The sequence below is a fragment of the Canis lupus genome, chromosome 17 (assembly GCF_011100685.1).
Source record: "Canis lupus familiaris isolate Mischka breed German Shepherd chromosome 17, alternate assembly UU_Cfam_GSD_1.0, whole genome shotgun sequence".
In the NCBI taxonomy this organism is placed as follows: domain Eukaryota; kingdom Metazoa; phylum Chordata; class Mammalia; order Carnivora; family Canidae; genus Canis; species Canis lupus.
Window position 1 is genome coordinate 62,982,222 of NC_049238.1, and position 20,383 is coordinate 63,002,604.

Sequence of the window (20,383 nt, forward strand, 5' to 3'; positions counted from 1 at the left end):
ATAAAGAAAATTAAACAAAAGCTGTTTTTTTGAAAATATATCTTTTTTTTTTTTTGTATTTTAAAAGCCAGATATATTTTTAAAATATCACGTCTATAATAAGTAAATTATGTAGTGATGGAACATCAGAAAAAGTTGATGAACAAAAGGCACATTCTAAGAGTTCAGGAGTAGAAAGAACAGAAGAGTTCTCTTTTGGTTTGATTCAAAATAGGAGAAAGGGAAACTGGTGTATTAAAATTATGTTTTGGGTGAAAGTTTCTGTCAGTTGAAGCAGTTAACATTGGCTTCTTTCTCTCCGGCCCAAAGCAGTCTTTTCTTTCATTGGCTTCTGAGAACGTGTTTAATCTTCCGCTGTGTAGAAGTGAGACATCAGGGCTACCACCAGTGCTGAGATGGCTGGGATCACCCAGTTGGTCCACCAGCTGGAATTAGAATCAACAGTAGTAATGAGTTTCCGAAGGCTTGTTTATCTTCGCTCTGTCATCCGGATGAAGTTCCCCAATGATGAATGTTTTGGACAATTCTCTGGCATCTGTAGAGTGCCCCACGTCCTCGAAATTTTCAGTAGCATCCCCTCCAGCTTGTTCCCTTAATACTTCTTCCCCACCAGGATGCTCCTCCAAAAACTTGGTCAAATCGTACACCTTGTGGTGCAAGATCAACCAGGTGCTCTTGCTGTGGTTGTGCTTCTGGATCTCTTCCAGGGTGTAGTACTTGATGGTCTGGTCCGACTGCTCGGCCACTGCGGAAGGCGGCGGGCCTCAGGCCGTGCAGACAGCAGCCGGGCCGAGCTGAGCGCACCCGGGACATTCCCCGCACCCCAGCCCCGAGCGGACCAAAATATATCATTAAAATCAGTTAACCTCTATCTACAAAGACTAATAAAAAGAGAGCAGACACAAATCAACAATATCAGGAATGAAACAGTAGATATCACTACAGATCCTGAAGCCATTACAGCATAATAAGTAGGGGCGCCTGGGTACAGTTGGTTAAGCGCCTGACTTCTTGGTTTTGGCTCAGGTCAAGATCCCATGGGTCATGGGATCAAGCCCAGCATTGGGCTCTGTGCTAAGTCGGGAATCTGCTTGGAGATTCTCTCCTTCTGCCTCTCCCCTCACTCATGCACTCTCACTCTCTTTCTAAAATAAATAAATCAATCTTTAAAAAACACACACTCTCTCTCTAAAATAAATATATCAATCTTTAAAAAATTTTTTGGAAAAAAGATAAGTAAATATTAGCAAATTTACTTTATACTTATAGATTCAATAATTTAGAAGAAAATGGTAATTCCTCAAAAACCCCTGAACTAAGATGAAACAGATAATCTGAATAATTCTACAAACATTAAGGAAATTAAATTTGTAACTTAAAAACTAAAAAGAGAAATCCCCAGGCTTAGAAGATCTCACCAGAGACTTTTATTAAACATTTAAGGAAAAATTAACATCAATTTTATATAACCTGTGAACCTCTTCTAGAAAACAGAAGGGGGGGAACAGTTCTCAAGTCATTCTGTGAGGCCAAAGCTACCTTTTCATTTATGTGTACACTAAAACCCGTGCATGAATGTTCATACTATCACCATATGCAACAACTTGGACGAATATCCAGGAAATCATACTGAATGAAAAAAGCCAATCCCCAAAAGTTACATATTGCATGACCACAATTTATGAAATGATAAAATTGTAGAAGTGGAAAACAAACAGTAGTTGTTGGGGTTAGGAAGAGAGAAGGAGGGAAGGGGATGAGTGTGGTTACAAGTGACAGCTGGAAGGAAGGAATGGTCATATGGCTTGTCTATGATGGTAGATACACAAACCTACAGAAATGATAAAACTGTATAGAACAAAATACACACACACACACACAAAAGTACTAGTAAAACTGTACTAGTTTTACTGTACACACAAAAGTACTAGTAAAACTGGGTAAGACTGATGGATTGTATTAGTGTTAATATCCTGGTTGTAATACTGCACTATAGTCTGTACAAGACGCTACCACTGGAGAAAGTTGGGGAAAAGGTACATGGGATCTCTATTATTTTTTATGACGATATGTGGATTTACAGTCACATCAACAAAAATGTCAAGTAAACAAAAAACAGTAATTGCTATCTAAGTTCACTCCTTACAGACAGTCAAAAAGGTAAAGACAGAGCTGGGAAGAGCAGGTTTTATCTATAGCTATAAAGTCAGCTTACACTAATGGTAAGAAGGAAATTTTCAAAACAACATGACTTCTATGGAAGCACACATTCCAGCATCCAGGTCACCAAATCCTATTATCAGACGATGAGAAGGCAAAGCCAAAGCCAAACACACATAGGTTAAAAAAAAAAAAAAAAAAAAAACCAAAGTACTTCTAGACCACAGAATACAAGGACAAAACAAGAGTAGACCAGCAATATACCAATAAGAAAAGAACTGTAAGTTATGACGGAGTCATAGCCCCTTATATCTGGTTTATCACATGCAGATGTCCACTTTGGCTTTCCTTCCTAAAATAATCAGAACTCTGTGAGACTTATTTAATCACAACAACTATTGACACCCATTATTATAATAGCAGTATGCAGTTCCCTCTGTCATTTAAGGTTGGTTACTTCCTACAAGGCTGTGGATAAACCAAAAAGCCTAGTCTGTTAAGAATTGTCTGTTATATTAAGAGTGATATCCAAATGCCTGGTACAACCTTGACACATAACATTTATTAAAAAACAGAAATGAGAGAGAGAATAATTTGTCAATGAATTAATAAAAGCCAGTGGGCTCTTGTCAATAAAAAGATATATTCATGGTAATTTTACATGCAGCTGCTAAGGGTCCCTGAAGATCCTATAGCCCACATTTTATGACACCTTGGCTTAGAGAAGCATAATCCAGCAACTTAAGTCATTTACCTCTTTAAAGAAGAGGGTCAGATAGGACAACTTCTCAAAGCCCTCTCCCTCCAATGGTATCATTAAATGATTCATACCCTGGTCAAACCCCTGATGGCATTACCTCTCTTTGACTGTCAAATAAATGGCACAGATTTTTAACTGAACATTTATGTAACAGAATCCTTAAACATATTTACCATCGGGGAGATAGGTCTGAAATATAAGTTGGAAGCTAAAGAAAAAATGAACTCTTTTGTGAATTGTCAGTAAAGTCAAAAGATCATTAAGTTGAAAAGAGGAAGCACAGTAGGCCTCAGGGGGAGAAAAAGGTCAATACCATGATGCTGCACTATGTCAATCTGGTTAGAAAATATGCTCAATTTAGCTCAGTTTTGGCAAAAATACATCTCAAAGCAAATGCTATCCTCTCAAAAAAAAAAGTTTTAATCTAGAAAACTCATTAAAAATGTATGGAGGAAATTAATTTGGTACATAATACATCATGAGATGTCTAAAAGTACCCAAACTTTTTCAGGCCTCCTAAAGCAATCTTTATTGACTATCAGCATAAGAGCCACTCCCCAGTATACAGACCTGAGGCTTGGATTCCCTGAGCTGCAGTGTAGCTTTTTGAGTACACCTGAAAATGAATTACTAATAGAGACTAGATCTTCCCAGAGAAACCATAAAATATTCAACATGGATAAAGTGACTCTATCCTTACTATATTCTCACCTAGTCTTCTTGCTGACCAAATCTTTTCTTCAATTTGGAAAACTGCAGGATGATTCAAACTGCTCTACATATAAACTTTTAGGAATGTCATCTATTACGTTTTTTAAAAGTCTGATTTTTTTTCTTTGCACCTGAATGAAAGAATTGGAATTTTTAAAATAACTGAAAATAGGGGCACATAGGCTCAGTCGCTTAAGCATCCTGACTCAGCTCAGGTCTTGATCTCAAGCTTGTGAGTCCATGCCCTGCACTGATTTAAAAATAAGTCAAATTTAAAATGAAATAAAATAAAGTAAATATTTATTTAATCCACAAGAATGTTTACCAAACAGAATTAGGTCACTGTCTTGGCAATGAGTTCCTAAATCTATAGCCCTCGTTTTCAATCTCTTTTTTCAGCCTCTCATTTGCTGCAATGTTGAAAGGATGACAATAAAGCAGGAGACCAATTACTGGAGCCCAAAATGGAATTCCTTAAGGCAGGTGCCATGTTCCATGTCCAGATGCTAATGGACTGGACTGCGTGTGGAGAATCACTCAGTCTCGGGGCTACCAAGGGTCCAAGGCTTGCCTCGCTCAAAGCCGAGATTCTTCTGCAGCAATTCCAGTAAGAGGTTCTTCCTCCTCTATTCAACCCTGCCAGCATCTGGGACATGCTGCTGCTTTCTGAGACTGCCCACTCCATTCTCACAGCTCTGGCTGTTAGAAAGTTCTCTTATAGTGGGTACAAATCTGTCTCTGCAATTTCCACCCACGAGTTCTAATTCTATCCCTTGGGACCACACAGAAAAAGCCCAATCCTTCTCCACATGTCAGCCCTTCAAATATTTGAAGGGAGTGATCAAGTGTCCCATGATCATCATGGTAGGCTGAATACATCCTAATCCTCAGGATCTCTGAGAATATCATCTTCTATGGCAAAAGGGACTTTGCAGATTCGATATATTAAAGATTGTGAGAAAAAATTTAAAAAAATAAATAAATAAAGATTGTGAGTTAGAGAGGTTAGCCTGGATTATCCAGGTAGGCCCAATATAACCACAAAGGTCCTTATAATACGAAAATAAAAGGGCCAGAGTGAGAGAATAAGACTTGAACAAGGAGGTAGAGGCTGGATGATGCTCCCTGAAGATGAAGGAAGGGGCCATAAGCCCAGGAATGCAGGCAGCATCTGGATGCTGAAAAAGGCAAGAAATTAGATTCTTTCCTAGAGCGTACAGAAGGAATGTAGCCATGCAGATCCATTTAGGCTTCTGACCTCTGGAACTGCATGGTAATAAATCCATGCTCATTTATGCCATTAAATTTACGGTGATCTATTGCAGCAGCAATAGGAAATGAGTAGACTCATTATCTTTCCAAACTGAAAGATTTCGTCAAGTACTCTTTAAATGCACACAGTTTCAAGTCTCACCCTTTGAGATACTCCCAATCTTTCTTTTGTCTGAAACCCATGTGTTTCCTTCATCCTATCCTTGTAACCTCTTCTCCCAAAATAGCTTTAAACTTTCCCTCCAGCAATGATGTCCAAAGCCCTATCCACTTGGTCCACTGGCCCTTACCAAGTACATTCTCAGAATCACTGCTCAATAAACAAGTTTTAAGTTCAAATGAAACAACTGTTCAGAAATCCCAACAGTTCCGATCTCCTACAAGATTAAAAGGCCTTATTCTTCCTCTTCTCCAAACCGAGTATAATAATTTTAGAATCCTCAATTTCTTTTCCATCTATAAGGATTTAAGGCATTACACAGAGGACTTCTCAACTGAGACTTTTAGTCATATGACTTCTTGTTTAATAAAACCACCGTGGAGCCTAAAGATAAAAGTAAAAGTTCCCTATATTATGCATATGACTGATGTTTCCTAATACTGAGTCCTCTAAACTCTACATTTATTTTTAATTATCATGCAAACTGTAGAATTTATCACAAAAATCAATTACACAAAAGTATAGTGTTAGTTAAGCCAAATGTTTTTACAAAATATTTAAATGCTTATATAATAGCTTTATCTGCCAACATTAATTTCTTCCAGCATAATAATGATACAGCAAAAAATAATAATAGTAAGTGAACTGTTTGACAAATACTGTAATAAGCATCGTACCAATAGTAAAACTCACTTTATAATCTTAAAGCTTGTCCTACTGCATTCTATTCATAGATGTTAAAGTTTAGTGCACTCTGATCATTATATTTCAGAATTGTATTGGATATTAAATCATTCACCATAATACTTTCTCACTAAGCTTCTGTGCATAAGGGCAAACAGGTCTCTACTTAATTCTAATCAAATATATGTTTACTGAAAATCCCTCAGCCCAAGCCCTACATTAGGATAGTGGGAAATTCAAATATGTAGAAGACATGGTCCCCAGCTTCAAGAAGATAGCATATTTATCAATAAAAGGAGGAAAAGAGAAATAAATACTAGGCAAGAGAACAAATGGGCAGCATAGACAGTGAGGGTCATAAAAGAGTTCCAAAGAGAGTGCTCTATGGACTAAAAGGATCAAAGAAGTTGAAAGTAGGATGTGACCTAGAGAGAACTCAGAGAGAAATGGCAAAGAACATACCACACTAGTGAAACTGTACACATAAAGACAAGGTGGCAAAAGACATACTCAAAGAACAGAAGGCAACCAAATTGGACACTGTGGAGAATTTTATGTCAGGAAGTAGAAAAAGATGGCACAAAAAGTGGGTTGACAACAAATTACAAAGCCAAATAAGTCACCCATCAGAGTGCATTACATGCATCTGACATTCAAACTTTCTAAAGAAAGGTCTTGAATGCTAGACAAATGAGCTTGTATTTTCTCTGGTAAGTAACAGGGAACCGATGAGGCTTCTGGGTAAGAGAATGACTTACATAAAATTAAATTAACAGTAGTTTACAAGATAAAAGGGAAAAGCAAAAAACTAAAATCAAAGAGCCCCAGATTTGAGGTAAGAAAACCCCAATAAGAAAGCAGATATGAAAATAGATGAGAATATAAACAAGTATTATGAAGAAAGAACTCACAAAACTTGGCACTATTTTTTTTTCTTTTTTCAGGACAGGGGTTTCAAGAGTCTAATATTATTCTAAAGTATTTAAGTCCAGATGAGACGGAAAATGCATTTGGAAACTGTTTAGCAAGTATCTAGTATGCCGGTCACAGTCACGGAGCAAGGTGGTAGGGATAAAATAATGGCCATGACAATGAACTACATCAGCAAGGCCTAAAGACTACCAGGGCACTGAAGAGTAACTATTGTTACTAACAGTGTGACAAACACTATGGATAAGTAAAGTAAAGCACATACGACAAGTACATAACCTCAAAACTGAGAGCAGGAGAGGAAACTGATTTTAGGAAGGAAATCAAATAACAAAAGAGGTGGAGGAGCAAGAAGCAGAAACATGAAAGGACACATATACATTAGACTCATTCTTAAATTACTCAATTAAGTATAAGCTATCAGAAACCAACGTGTCCCCAATTTAGAAGACTCCAAATATTTACTCCTATAATAATTTGTTTCATTGAAACCCCAAATTTTTATTTTGATGAAGCATATTTCAAGGTAAAATTACATGCTCAAAAGATTACCTACCCAAAAAGGGGCACTAGAGAATTTTATGGGTCATGAAAATATTCTGAATTTTGATTGTGATGGTGATTACATGACCATTCATTCATCAAAGCCAACAGAAGTATATCTAAAAAAAAGGGTGAATTTTACTTTGGGTAAATTATATCTTAATAAATCTGACCCCCAAATCACCAATGATTTACTTGCTGAATTCAGTAGTGATTATTAAAGGTGATTGAATAGTTATTTAATGTTTTATTAGAAACAAAGTATATGCCACTATCACTTTACTATTTATAGTACTGTATATGCATAGGCTATGAACACATACATCTTAATAAATTTGTGACTTTATCATTTTTATTTAAATGGTACTCCCCGTATTTCATCCTAAATTTGAGAAACAAGTCTGAATACTCTGACTCAGCATCTAACCTGAGGTCCCCACTCATATCCTATCATCCTCCTAACAAACTTAAAATCTAAGTCATATTCCTCCTTAAACCAGCTGTCTTCAAACTCTCCTTTCTTCTGTGTCTCAAGATCTGTCACCATTAATACCTGGTATCTCTTACCACAGTATCCAGTTCTACCTATCTGGGAAATAGGACTCTTCCTTTAAAGGTGTCCACACTCAATCTCTACCTCCTCTAGTCTGTCCTACATACCAGTGCCAGATGAAGCATATATTCTTTTATTAATTATATAAACTCAAAACAGCTCAAAAACAGTTGGCTATTCTCACTGACTTTAGGATAAAATGCAAATGTCTCTCATTAGCTTTCAAATCCTCCATAACCTGACCTCTGGATACAACTCTATCCAGAAAATATACAATAAAATGATTTAAAAATTATTAGAAAGGCAAGATACTGGGAGAGGGGGTAAAGAGGTAACATACCAGAAGTTTTAAAAGAAGTATAGGCATATTCTGGAGGAGGTTGGAAAAGCAGTCTAGGTCTACACTTTTTTTTTTAAAGATTTTATTTATTTATTCATGAGAGAACAGAGAGAGAGAGAGGCAGGGACACAGGCAGAGGGAGAAGCAGGCTCCATATAGGGAGCCCAACGTGGGACTCGATCCCGGGACTCCAGGATCACGCCCTGGGCTGAAGGCAGGCACTTTAACTGCTGAGCCACCCAGGTGTCCCTAGGTCTACACTTTTAAGACCTGCCTGCTAACCTGATAATTTTAGTAGATAATAAGGGAAATCATGGATTTTTTTTTTAAAGATCTTATTTATTTATTTCAGAGAGATGGAAAGAGAGCATCTGGGGAGGAGCAGAGGGAGAAGACAAGCAGACTCCACACTGAGAGTAGAATCCAACTCCGGGCTTGATCTCAGGACTCTGATATCATGAGCCAAAACCAAGAATCAGACACTTAACCTACTAAGCCACCCAACCGCCCCCATCATGGATGTTTCTGAACACAAGAATGCCGTAACAAAAGTGATGCTCAAGGAAATTACTCTGGGGCTGGAGTACAGGATGTAATGGCAAAGAAGAAATAAAAAATAGAGGCTAAGAAAGATCACAGCCAATGTAAACAGTCTAAACATGAAAAGGACTTGAATGGTGGCAGGAATTTAGGAAACAAGGAGAAACCATCCTTCTCAGCTATTGTTGGTATTCATAACCTCCCCAAAAAAACTAGACAGTGGTGGGGGTCCTATCAGGCACATCTGTTGGGGTGATTGGGCAGGGATGGTTATAAGATTCATCCATATAGTTTGATTAAAATTAACAGAAATTATTCAATCTGGAAAGCAATGGGCCCGGGTAATTCAAACAATAAGAAAGCTACCCAAAAACACAATAGGGAAGGGGATCTGGTATTAAAAATTGCTCGTTTCTAAAAATGCAAAGATTTGCTTCAGATTTTCATTATTTGGTCTATAACACATTCACACAAATACTGTGAAACCTATAATAATAAGGTCATCTTATGAAAATAATACGCCATATTTCACATCACAAATGGAATTAGTGTTGCAAATATGAAAGAAATTCTTAAGTCCTAATTATAGTATCTAGCAGCATATTACACATAAACATCCTTTATTTAAATGTGCTTTTGTAATTTATGTTAACTTGGATTGAAATAAGTTAATTCACAGAACTTATTCTATTCACAGAATAGACAGTCATTCTATTACTATCACCAAATGTAAATATCTATTTTTATTTTTTATTTTTATTTTTATATAGATACTGGATAGAAAATTCATTCTCTAAAAATAATCTTTTCCTCAAGATTCAGGGAGGAAATGAAAGAACAAATCAATTCCCTTCAAAGCAGTTAGAAACTAATTTCTAACAAAATTTATAGCTCATTGACTTCATCAATTTTTCAAGAATCATTGTGAATTAAAAAGACACTTTCAGATACTACTTGAGATTAGATATGGGAAGTGATCTAAGGTGAGAATTCCAAATGTACCAGGACATACATGAAAACCAGCATTTATAAATTAGCCTGACAAAAAATACGAGAGATGCTTAATTATACTATCAGAAGTCATTAAGGAAAATATAAGGTTTAGGGGAAAAAAAGGCCTTTTGTAGTACTAAGAAGGAGACTGTGTACATGTCGATTTAAAAGCCCACTGCTTTCCACTAGATTAAGAGCAATGTGTCCAAACAGTTCAGCTTTATTTTTTTTTAATTTTTTTTTTAATTTTTTAAATTTATTTATGATAGTCACACAGAGAGAGAGAGAGAGCGAGAGGCAGAGACATAGGCAGAGGGAGAAGCAGGCTCCATGCACCGGGAGCCCGATGCGGGATTCGATCCCGGTCTCCAGGATCGCGCCCTGGGCCAAAGGCAGGCGCTAAACTGCTGCGGCACCCAGGGATCCCACAGTTCAGCTTTAATACTGAAACGCTGCCACTCAATAAAGAGAAGATTAAGTTTCTGAGAATAGGTTGTATATTAGGGTTTATATATTTGTCAAGGTTGTATTTTTAAATCTTTCAACAATTTATTGACAGCTTACCCCAGGTTTGGTTTTGGTTTTTAATTGACTTAGGGACTCAAAATTTAAGACTGATTCAGTTGTTTAAAATAGAAATATCAAGGGATCCCTGGGTGGTGCAGCGGTTTGGCGCCTGCCTTTGGCCCAGGGCGCGATCCTGGAGACCCGGGATCGAATCCCATGTTGGGCTCCCGGTGCATGGAGCCTGCTTCTCCCTCTGCCTGTGTCTCTGCCTCTCTCTCTCTCTCTCTGTGTGACTATCGTAAATTAAAAAAAAAAAAAAAAAAAAAAGGAATATCAGGATGTCTGGGTGGATCAGTGGATCACACCTTTGGCTCAGGGCGTGATCCCAGGGTCCTGGGATTGAGTTCTGCCTTAGGCTCCCTGCATGGAACCTGCTTCTCCCCCTGCTGTGTCTTTGCCTCTCTCTCTGTATTTCTCATGAATAAATAAATAAAATCTTTTAAAAAAAATTTTTAAAAATGGAAATAATCAACAACTTTGGTTGTAGAGCCAAGATTACTTCTGCTTTACACAAGGTCCATCTGGCTATCTGGAGGAGGGCAGAAACTGGGAAATCAGGAGTTAAGTGTCAGGGATTCAAATTACAGAAGATGTTTACATATAGAGTACAAGGACCATATCTTATATTGATCAAAGCAATTACCCATGGCAAAATTTTGGATAGAAGACAAAATACAACCAATCACCAACAGGTACGCAGCATCTTCACTGGGCCATTTAGCTACCAAGGCAGGGCTAACAGCCCTGTATATCATGATCATTTATCCACATGCCAGTGACTGCTGTGAGGGAAGGGCTTGAGTTTCTCTGCATTGTTCATAATTTAGTAAATAACCCAAAATAAGGGAGGACTTTTAGACCAAAAGAAGAATCTCTTTCGGGCTAAAAGAGCTGACATTTTGGGGCCCCTGGGTGGATCAGTGGATGAGTGTCTCTCTTTGGCTCAAGGCATGGTCCCAGGGTCCTGGATGAGTCCTGCATGAGAAGCATCCAGGGTCCTGAATGAGAAGCAGGTCCTGCAGGGAGCCTGCTTCTCACTTTGCCTGTGTCTCCGCCTCTCTCCGTGTCTCTCATGAATAAATATAATATTAAAACAATAAAATAATAAAAGATCTGAACATTTGTCTAAAGAAAAAAGTAAACCTCCATAGATAAGAAGACAATACAGTATGATGAAAAGTCAGGTAACAGTTATCAAGTTCCCCAAAAATGTTCCTTTTTTTTTTTTTTTTTTTTTTACCAAGTAATCTCATGTCTAGGAATGTCACAGCTGACAAAGTAGCAAAAGAAAAAGTAATATATATGATTACTTCTGGGTGGTAAATTACTAGCAGCCATTGTTTTATCCTGATTCTTTATGAAACTTCTGAATACAGAACTATGGCAGCGCTGGAGCTCAAATTTATTTTATTTTATTTTTTTTTTTTTGGAGCTCAAATTTAGGATGAATAACCAAAATCCAAACTCCAGACTTATTTTATAATATAGAGAGGTTTGCCAACCCCATCAAAAAGAAGCGAAGCTTATACTTCAGTCCTTCTGATATAATCTCAAAATACAGGGCACTCCCTCAATTTATTCTGAACAGCAAAACACCATCACAGAAAGCAATCTGGTAAAGACAACAGATGGGGAAAGGTGACCCTCAGGTAACAGAAGTGGAAGTGCCTGAAGAAACGTGATGTGAGGTCAAAAAAGGGGCAACCACACGGACCTGCCTTATACTTTCCAGAGTCGATTAAATTAGGCAGAAGATGTGTAATGGGGCAGTCTGAGGAGAGTCTTTATAGCACTGCTTGAAATTTTGAGTCATATATGACACAAAGGGGAAAATGTCCCTGAGTGGGTTTGGCAGTGATAATTTCTCCCATCAGTTTGGTGTAACTTCGTACAGGTTAATCAGATAACTCTCCCTATCTGTTCTATAGTGGGAAAATGCCAAGTGCTGGAGAGGGCCAACCAAGGAGAGGGTACTGAGCCTAGACAGCCAGGGGCAGTGTCCAGACACAGGGAAATAACAGAAGCAAGTAAAAATGAGGAAGAGATCAGAGAAAACAGTGTGGGGGATGGGGTTTGTACCAAACACTGATTCCACTTTATAATCATACCTACAGGGGATCCCTGGGTGGCTCAGCAGTTTAGCGCCGCCTTCAGCCCAGGGCCTGATCCTGGAGACCCGGGATCGAGTCCCACGTCAGGCTCCCTGCATGGAGCCTGCTTCTCCCTCTGCCTGTGTCTCTGCCCCTCTCTCTCTCTCTCTCTCTCTCTCTCTGTGTCTCTCATGAATAAATAAATAAAAATCTTAAAAAAAAAATAATCATACCTACCTCTACCCTAAGCCCTCTCCTCTCCCCAATACCAGTGACACTGATGTTTAAGTCGTATCCCAGACATCCTATTTGATTTGGACCAAACTGGTACCAATCATGACCAAACTCTCCTTTGTTAATTGTAAAAATTTCAGGAATAATTCATGCACATAAATCAGACATCAAAGAAAACATTCATAATATGATCATTTTATTCTTTATAAAACCAGGTACAGGGGCACCTGGGCGGTTCAGTGCTTGAGCATCTCAGGTTGTGACCCTGGGGTCCTGGGATTGAGTCCTGCATCAATGGCTCCCTGCAGGAAGCCTGCTTCGTCCTCTGCCTATGTCTCTGCCTCTCTCTCTGTGTCTCTCATGAATTTTAAAATAACTACAACAAAAAAGGTCCATATTCATTTTATGGGAACTATACAAATGATATCACATCTCCTTCCTTTATTCAACTTGGTTTCCAAAACCTAAGTAAAAGAAAAAAAAAAAAAAAGACATCTAACTTGTTTAATTCAACTAAGTCTGTTGTAGTTGTCATTTTCTGTCTGTGTTATGTTTTTAAGAACAGGTTTTAAAAAGTCAACTCCTGTTGAAACACATATCCCAGGTAAATTTAAATAGTCATCAATTTTGGCTTCCTCTCCTCTCCATATACTTTTTTAATTCTTACTGACAAAAAATTGAATTCCACTTGTCAAATCTGGGAGAGTAAACTGTATGTTCTTCTTGAACTTTTGCACCAAAGCAAAGCGCTTCTCAGTTGCCTTTCTGTCTAGAAAGTGTTTTATTGACTAATGTAAATCTGTACATTTTTCTCAGCATTGGTAATAGACCAATTCTATCACCATAGTCTGCTGGGTAGGGTCTAAGTTACTGAACTAAAGGAGCCATAAAATTAATAATGTATTATGCTAACTACAAAACTATTTAAGTATCCTGGAATTGCAAAGCAGAGAACAATAACTGTAATAGATTAAGTCTAGAACAATCTCTGAAGGAAATAAATTTAGGATGAGATTTTGAAGAAGTACAGCAAACACTTTTGTTTGCCTATAACAGTGTATCCACACTGGGAAATAATGAGAAAATGAGGTTGGGAAGATAAGAGTGGAGAGAGGGTCGCTGGAGGATATTAAATGTTAGAACAGAGGGCAACCACAGCAAGGAAAGAACACAATGCTCTATTGGGTTGATTTCCTTAAAAACCCAAACTATCAGTAGCCAATAAAGAGTGAGAATGTTTTCTACAAGAAAGGACAAAAATAACATCAATCTAAGATACTTAAGTCTGCTTTTAAAGATAAACATGTCTCATATTCTGATACCAACTCAAATCATTATTAACTTCCAAGCTTGATAATGACTTCACTGATAACCTAGCTAGTTAGTTTCATCAGATAGAAACTAAAACAGCATATTTTTCACTCCTCAGAAAATATGGTACTCACATGAAGGAAATAAAAAATCTGTAGCCTATGTCTTTATGCATATAGGGGCTTTGCCACAAAGGCTGAAATTTTACCTAGATTAAATAAACGTCCTTACCTTTTTTGAACTACAGCTTTTATTACATCTTTAAACACACAACAAAAGATGGAGACAGATTTGAGGAAACTGAAACAAAACTCAAAGGCAAAATTCCTTGAAAGGAAATGAATCATTCCCCGTGGTATCTTGGCCTGGTGTGAGGCTTAGTGCATAGTAGGCATGCAGGGAACATTTGCTAATTAAACACAAAGGCTTTGCCAACAGGAGGATTAATGCTTGGAAGAATCCCAAGCTACATTCCTGGACCAAATATCTGAAAATGTCCTCAATTTTACGTTACACTGTATTTTCCAACAAGTCCTAAGTGATAAGTTAACTTTGTAACCCAATCAAATGCAACAGTAGGACCACATCCTTTACATTTTGTCTTTGAAATTTGGGTCCAAGAGATTTTTAGCACATATACCAGTTGGCAGCAAAACTTGTCCAGTTTTCAAAATTCACTTTCATTCTTATTTATATGTTAAAATATAATCAAATTAGAATCTGAGGCTAATGATAACTGGCATGCTAATCCTGGATTCAGAAAATAATTAGCAACGTGACTTTGGGCATATCTCCTCAGTTTTCTCATCTGTAAAATGAAAAACCTAGGTATTTGAAAAACCTTCCTCAAGGAAATGTACTTATGACTGCAGTTTACTTTGAAATGTGTAAAAAACAACTGATAGATGGACACAGGGATAGGTTAATATAGAATAAAGTGGGGGGGTGTAAAAAGTCAAGAAAATAATCTAGATGGTGGATAATATACCTCTCCTCCACGGAAAAAGCTCTTCGCTAGCTCCAATCTCCCATCTTTCCCATTCCTGGAAATGGCACCATCACACACCCATTTGCTCAAAGCCGGGGGGCGGGGGGGGGGGGCCTATTAGTTACCCTGGAGTCTTCCTCTTCCCCGACCTTGCAATCCATCAGCCAATCTGTTAGCAAACCTTTCAAGACCACTCTCAAGTCCATCCACTTGAGTTCAAAGGCCCTCCTCTCATACTGGCCCAAGCTTCCTCCTCCTCCTCCTCTTCCACCACTCCTGCCCCTCCTGAATCACAGACTTTCTGAAATGTGTACCAGATATTCACTTTCCACCTTAAATTCTCGGGTGGTGCTAAGAACATCAATAAAATCCAGACCCTTACCATGGCTTATAGACCCCTGCTGGCCTCTGCCGACTTGACCTCACTCCTATGGTGGAAGCCACACTGGCCTCTACTGTCCTATGACACATCCAGCTCTTATATTAAGGCCTTTGTACTTAGTAATTCCCTCCACGATGTTTCCTTTCAAAAATGTCACTTGGCAGGTTCCTTCCTTCTGGTCGTTCAACTTGCGGCTTACATGCTCTCCTTAGGGAGGCTTTTTCCCTGACCACCCAATCTAAACAATGTACTATCTCCTCATCCAAATCTCTGCTTTTGAGAGGGGTCAAGTACATCGCTTTTGAACAGACTGCAGTCACACCTCCTAGATTCACGCTCTAGCTCTGTACTTCCCAAAACTGTATGACCACAGGCAAGTTACTTAGCTTCTCTGTGCCTAGATGGTCTCATATGTAAAACAGACAGAACAACTTCACCGGGCCATTGTGAGACTAAATAAATATGAAGGAGAACACTTAAAAGCAATGCCTGGCATATAATAAAAGCTACTGAAGTCTTCTCTACTACTACTATTATTATTATGGCATTAATTTATATTCTCTTCTTTATTTATTACCTACCTCCCCAAATGGAATGCTAACTCCATAAGATACCTTGTTTGCTTTGTTTATGGCCATATCCCCAGTGCCTCCAACATGGTCAGGCACTTAGCAGGTACTCAGTAAATTTCCACTGAATGAAAACATCACTAGCTCCTACTTTTGACTGTGGGACTATTTCATTTGTCCTCAGGAAACATTTACCTACAATGTAGCATTTTTTTCTTTGGCTTCAGAAGTTTTCCAAATTCTCTGAAAACAGACACATAAAGGAAGATCACACAGTGCCCTGCATCTAAACGGTACAGATAAAGACACAAGTAGGGAACATGAGCGAGGAAACCAATGTAAAAATCACCTTCTCCCTGATGCTGTAGTCCTTTAGCCTTAGGGAATTGAGATAGTAATTAGCATTTGTCATCTATCATATTAATTGCTGAAAGAAAAATATGTGATTACCCATAGCCTATTAATCCACAATTTAGTAGGTTACAAAGAAGGGGATCATTTTAAGGCACTGAGAGGTTTCTCTTTTTCTCATACTGAGACGTTTCTTAAGCAGCGTGGATATATTTGCCATTATAAAATATACAGAAGTTAACAAAGTACCTCAAACCAGGTGGCTCAAAACAGTAAGAATCTCTTCTCTCACAGTACTGGAAGCTTGAAGCCCACAGTCCAGGTGTCACCAGGGCCACACGCTCCCAAAACTCTGGGCTGGGTTGCGCCTCCTCCAGCTTCTAGGGGAGAGCTCTCAGTCTGCCCTGCAGGCGGCAGCTCAGGCCCTTTCAGGCGCCACCTCCTTGATCACGCGGTCACGTGGCACCCACCCCTCACCAACCTGTGTCTCCTAGGAACCCACCGTACTCGAGAGGACTTCGTCTTAACGAATTATGTCCGCGATGCCCCTATTTGCAAAATGCAGTACTGGGGGGGGGTAGGACTTCAACATGTCTTTTTAGGGCACACAACCTGACCCATAACGTGTATCTAGGTATACGCTGCATTCTTACCTCAAGCTGCCAACTTTTCAGCTCATCGAGATATTACTTTTCTTTAAGGCAGGCACAAGTATATTTCCGAATTCTGATGCTCAATAAGAAGAGCCATATTTATTTCTGGTCCCAATTCTCTAGGATAACTCAAAGTTACCTCCACAGTTGAATTAACAGCTTCATAATGATGGGAAATATAATTACATCAGTGATCTAAAGCAGCAAATAGTCTAAACCTGCTACAAACAAGTGTCATGAATAAAATAATAATGATGATGGGGGGCCCCTCATTTTAAAACAGTTGGCTCAGTCAGTTCAGCATCTGCCTTCGGCTCGGGTCATGATCCTGGAATCCTGGGATAGAGCCCCACGTCAGGGTCAGGGTCAGGGTCAGGCTCCCTGCTCAGGGTAGTCTGCTTCTCCCTCTGCCTCTGCCCCTCCCCCTGCTTGTGCCCTCTGGCTCTCTCTCCATCAAATAAAATCTTTAAAAATTTAATTTAATTTAAAAAGTAAAAGAGTTGGGGAAAACACCCTGATTGTAGCTAACACAATTTATTTTTCAAACCCATGAGATATGCAGTATGATACTTACTTTATAGATGAAGAATCTAAGTAATTTGTCCAAGGTAACAGTCCATAAGTGGTAGAACTGAAATTCCACCACAGATTGACTCCAAACCCACATTTTAAAGTCATACAACTTAACTGTGCTTTGCCAGTTTTATGTAAAATTCCATCAAACCTTACTAAAAGCCATTTAGATTTGGCCAAAAGATGGCCTGGAGGCTGTGATTTCACCTCTATGAACAATAATGAAGACAACCGGTCCTAAAATGTAATGTGTACAGTAAAATTACAGGCACCAAGTGCTGTTTCTCTTTAGTCACATTGTTTTTAAAAACAAATAAAGGACAACAAAAGTGGAGGTGCTCCTGTCATCATCACCCCTCCCCACCACATACACCCAGTGAAAAGATTCCTATAGCAACTTGAGGTGAAAACTGTGGGCAAGAAAGAGACCTGGCCAAGGGGTACGTTAGGACTACACCCCAGTAAGACTGTTCTTTCAGTTACGTTATGAGCAGTAAACTCATGAACAGCCTGGGGAGGCTGCACCATCGCTTAAAGAGAGGGGCTCCACATAGGCACAAAAAAGAAATTCTGACCATACCCTCTCCTCTAATCAGGATCCCAAAGTTAGAAAACAGCCACAGAAGGGCTGTGAGTTTTAAATATCATTTGCATAGATGCTTCTCTAATAGCATCAGTGCCAATGGTGGAGACAAAGTAGTACCTTAGGAGGTGAAAAGTTTGCCAACTGCAGGGAATGAGGCAAATTATACCCATTCCCATCTGGTATTTGGGGGGAATGATAAAATATTCTTTTAAGATTTTATTTGTTTGTTTGTTGGGGAGGGTGCACCAGCAGGGGAGAGAAATGCTACCTGTGCCCCAGGACTCTAGCCTTTGAGGGGAGAGCAGGGGGAGGGGCATAGGGAGAGGGAAAGAATCTCAAGCAGGCTACACTCTATGGAGCTGGAATCCCATGTGCAGCGGGGCTTGATCTCATGACCCTGAGATCATGACCTGAGCCAAAACCAAGAGTCAGACACTTAACCAACTGAGCCACCCAGGTGCCCTAGGGAATGATAAAATATTTCTATATTGTTTACTTAATAAATAGTAAGTTCCTTAATACTGATGAAATTCTCATCTGCATTACATCACTTTAACAGCAGACTAACAGGCCATAATTAGGCAACGTTTTATTCTTTCAATTAGTAAGAAATTATCCTGAGACTATCTATTGGCCTTTCAAAGATCCATTTCCAATCACTTTTTTTTTTAAGATGACTTTTTCAAAGACAGGGTTTGTTTACTACATGCAGTCCAAATTGAACCTCTAAAACAAGGATATCAAATAAAATATTACCTAGAGACCAGGCTTCTGGCATATTTCCAAATCCAGAAATGGAGAAAAAAATATATATATACACAGATGTTCAGGGGGTACAGAGCAGCTCCCGAATATCTAAGCAAGGACAAACATAAAGGAAAACAGAAGACTGCCACCTTAGGTTTACACCTGACCCTCTGACAGATTGGACAATCCACCAGGGGAAGTCAAGGAACCTGGCAATTGGCTGACAGGATCCCTCCAAGGTCAGTTTTTTCTTTGGGAAGCAGAGACACGTGGGAGAAGCAATCAGAGTAAAGAGAAAACAAAAACTGGGGAGATGAGCAGAGAGCTAGCAGCTGATCAAAGGCAGCTGAGGAGGCTGAGGCAGTGAGCTACAGATACTGCTGTGCACCTCAGCAATTCCTAAAGGCACAGGTTGGGGCTACAGGAGGAGAGAAATGCTACCTGTGCCCCAAGACTCTAGCCTTTGAGGCTTAGAGCATCTATACAGTAACAAGCCACTCTATGCACCAGCAACCATAATTGTGCAGTGTTTATACAGGAAAACTGCCACAGAATAAAATGTATATATTTACAGTGGGCATCCCGTAGTAGAGGTTTCAATCTTACTCTAATATAGAATCTACTTGGGGAAGGGATGTGGACCATAAACTATAAGGTACAAATGCCTCGCTCTGGAAATTCCCCCGTTATCACACTGCTCCTGCCCTTCTTGACCTTCATACCTTCATCTCTACCCCAGAAAATCTGAACCCAAAATTTTCCACAGCTTGTCTCCTCTTCATGAGTAAAATAAACTAGATAGATAGATGATAGATAGATAGATAGATAGATAGATAGATAGATAGATAGATAGATAGATAGACAGATAGATAGATAAAATATCCTAACATTCCAGACTGTTCTATTAATGATGACACAGAGGGAATTGACAATTTCACATAATTCCAAGAACAGGGAGTAAATTATGGCTGCATCTCCTGGAGGCTAGAGCTGTAGGAAGATTCCAGAATGATTCTGGACCTTGGGAAGAGGAGTTCATGGCCCTTCCTTCCAGTGGTCTGTTAGGAACACCCCTTGGCCTTACGACATGCATCAATTTCTTCTCCCATAATCTTAGTTTGTACATAAGTTTCGCATGGCCTTTTCCAACCTTGACTCCCCACCTCACAATGGGTGGTGTGTTTTGTAAATGCTAACAACTCCCACCATAGTTGTGACAAGTGAAAACAGGGCTGCGAAGATAACCTATTATATAGTATTTCCACTACTCAGATATAACAGATGTAAAGAAACCCAAGGGCATAGATGGTAGTAAAAGGTACTAGAATAATTAGGAAAGGGCATGGAATCAAAACGAAGAAAGAAAGAAAAGGTCAAACTCACAGAAAGAGAGATGAGCGGTGGCTGCCAGGGGCTGGAGTGAGGGGGAAGGGAAGAGATTGGTAATGGGAATAAACTTTCAGTTGTAACATGATTAAGGTCTGAGGACCTAATGTATAACATGGTGACCATAGTTGACAATGCTATATTGCATAACTGACATGTGCTAACTTATGTGTTCTCATCAAAATAAAAAATACCGGAAGATTCCAGAATGTTCTATTAAGGTTGTTATCCCAGAGGAATGTATTATGTATGTCAAATCATCACACTGTATACTTTAAATTTATCACACTTTCATCAACT

General features: G+C 39.0%; 2 protein-coding genes across 4 annotated transcripts in view; both read right to left on the reverse strand.

Moving 5' to 3' along the window:
- The window catches only part of MAGI3 (membrane associated guanylate kinase, WW and PDZ domain containing 3), a 235,061-nt gene that overhangs the window by 199,739 nt on the left and 14,939 nt on the right, over nt 1-20,383 (reverse strand). The gene's annotated exons all lie outside the window — the stretch shown is intronic.
- On the reverse strand, nt 89-15,221 carry LOC102156618 (cytochrome b5-like). Its single transcript, XM_038560637.1, is given in 3 exon segments — nt 89-457; nt 459-763; nt 15,074-15,221. Coding segments are annotated over 3 exon segments (567 nt in total). The 3' UTR covers nt 89-343.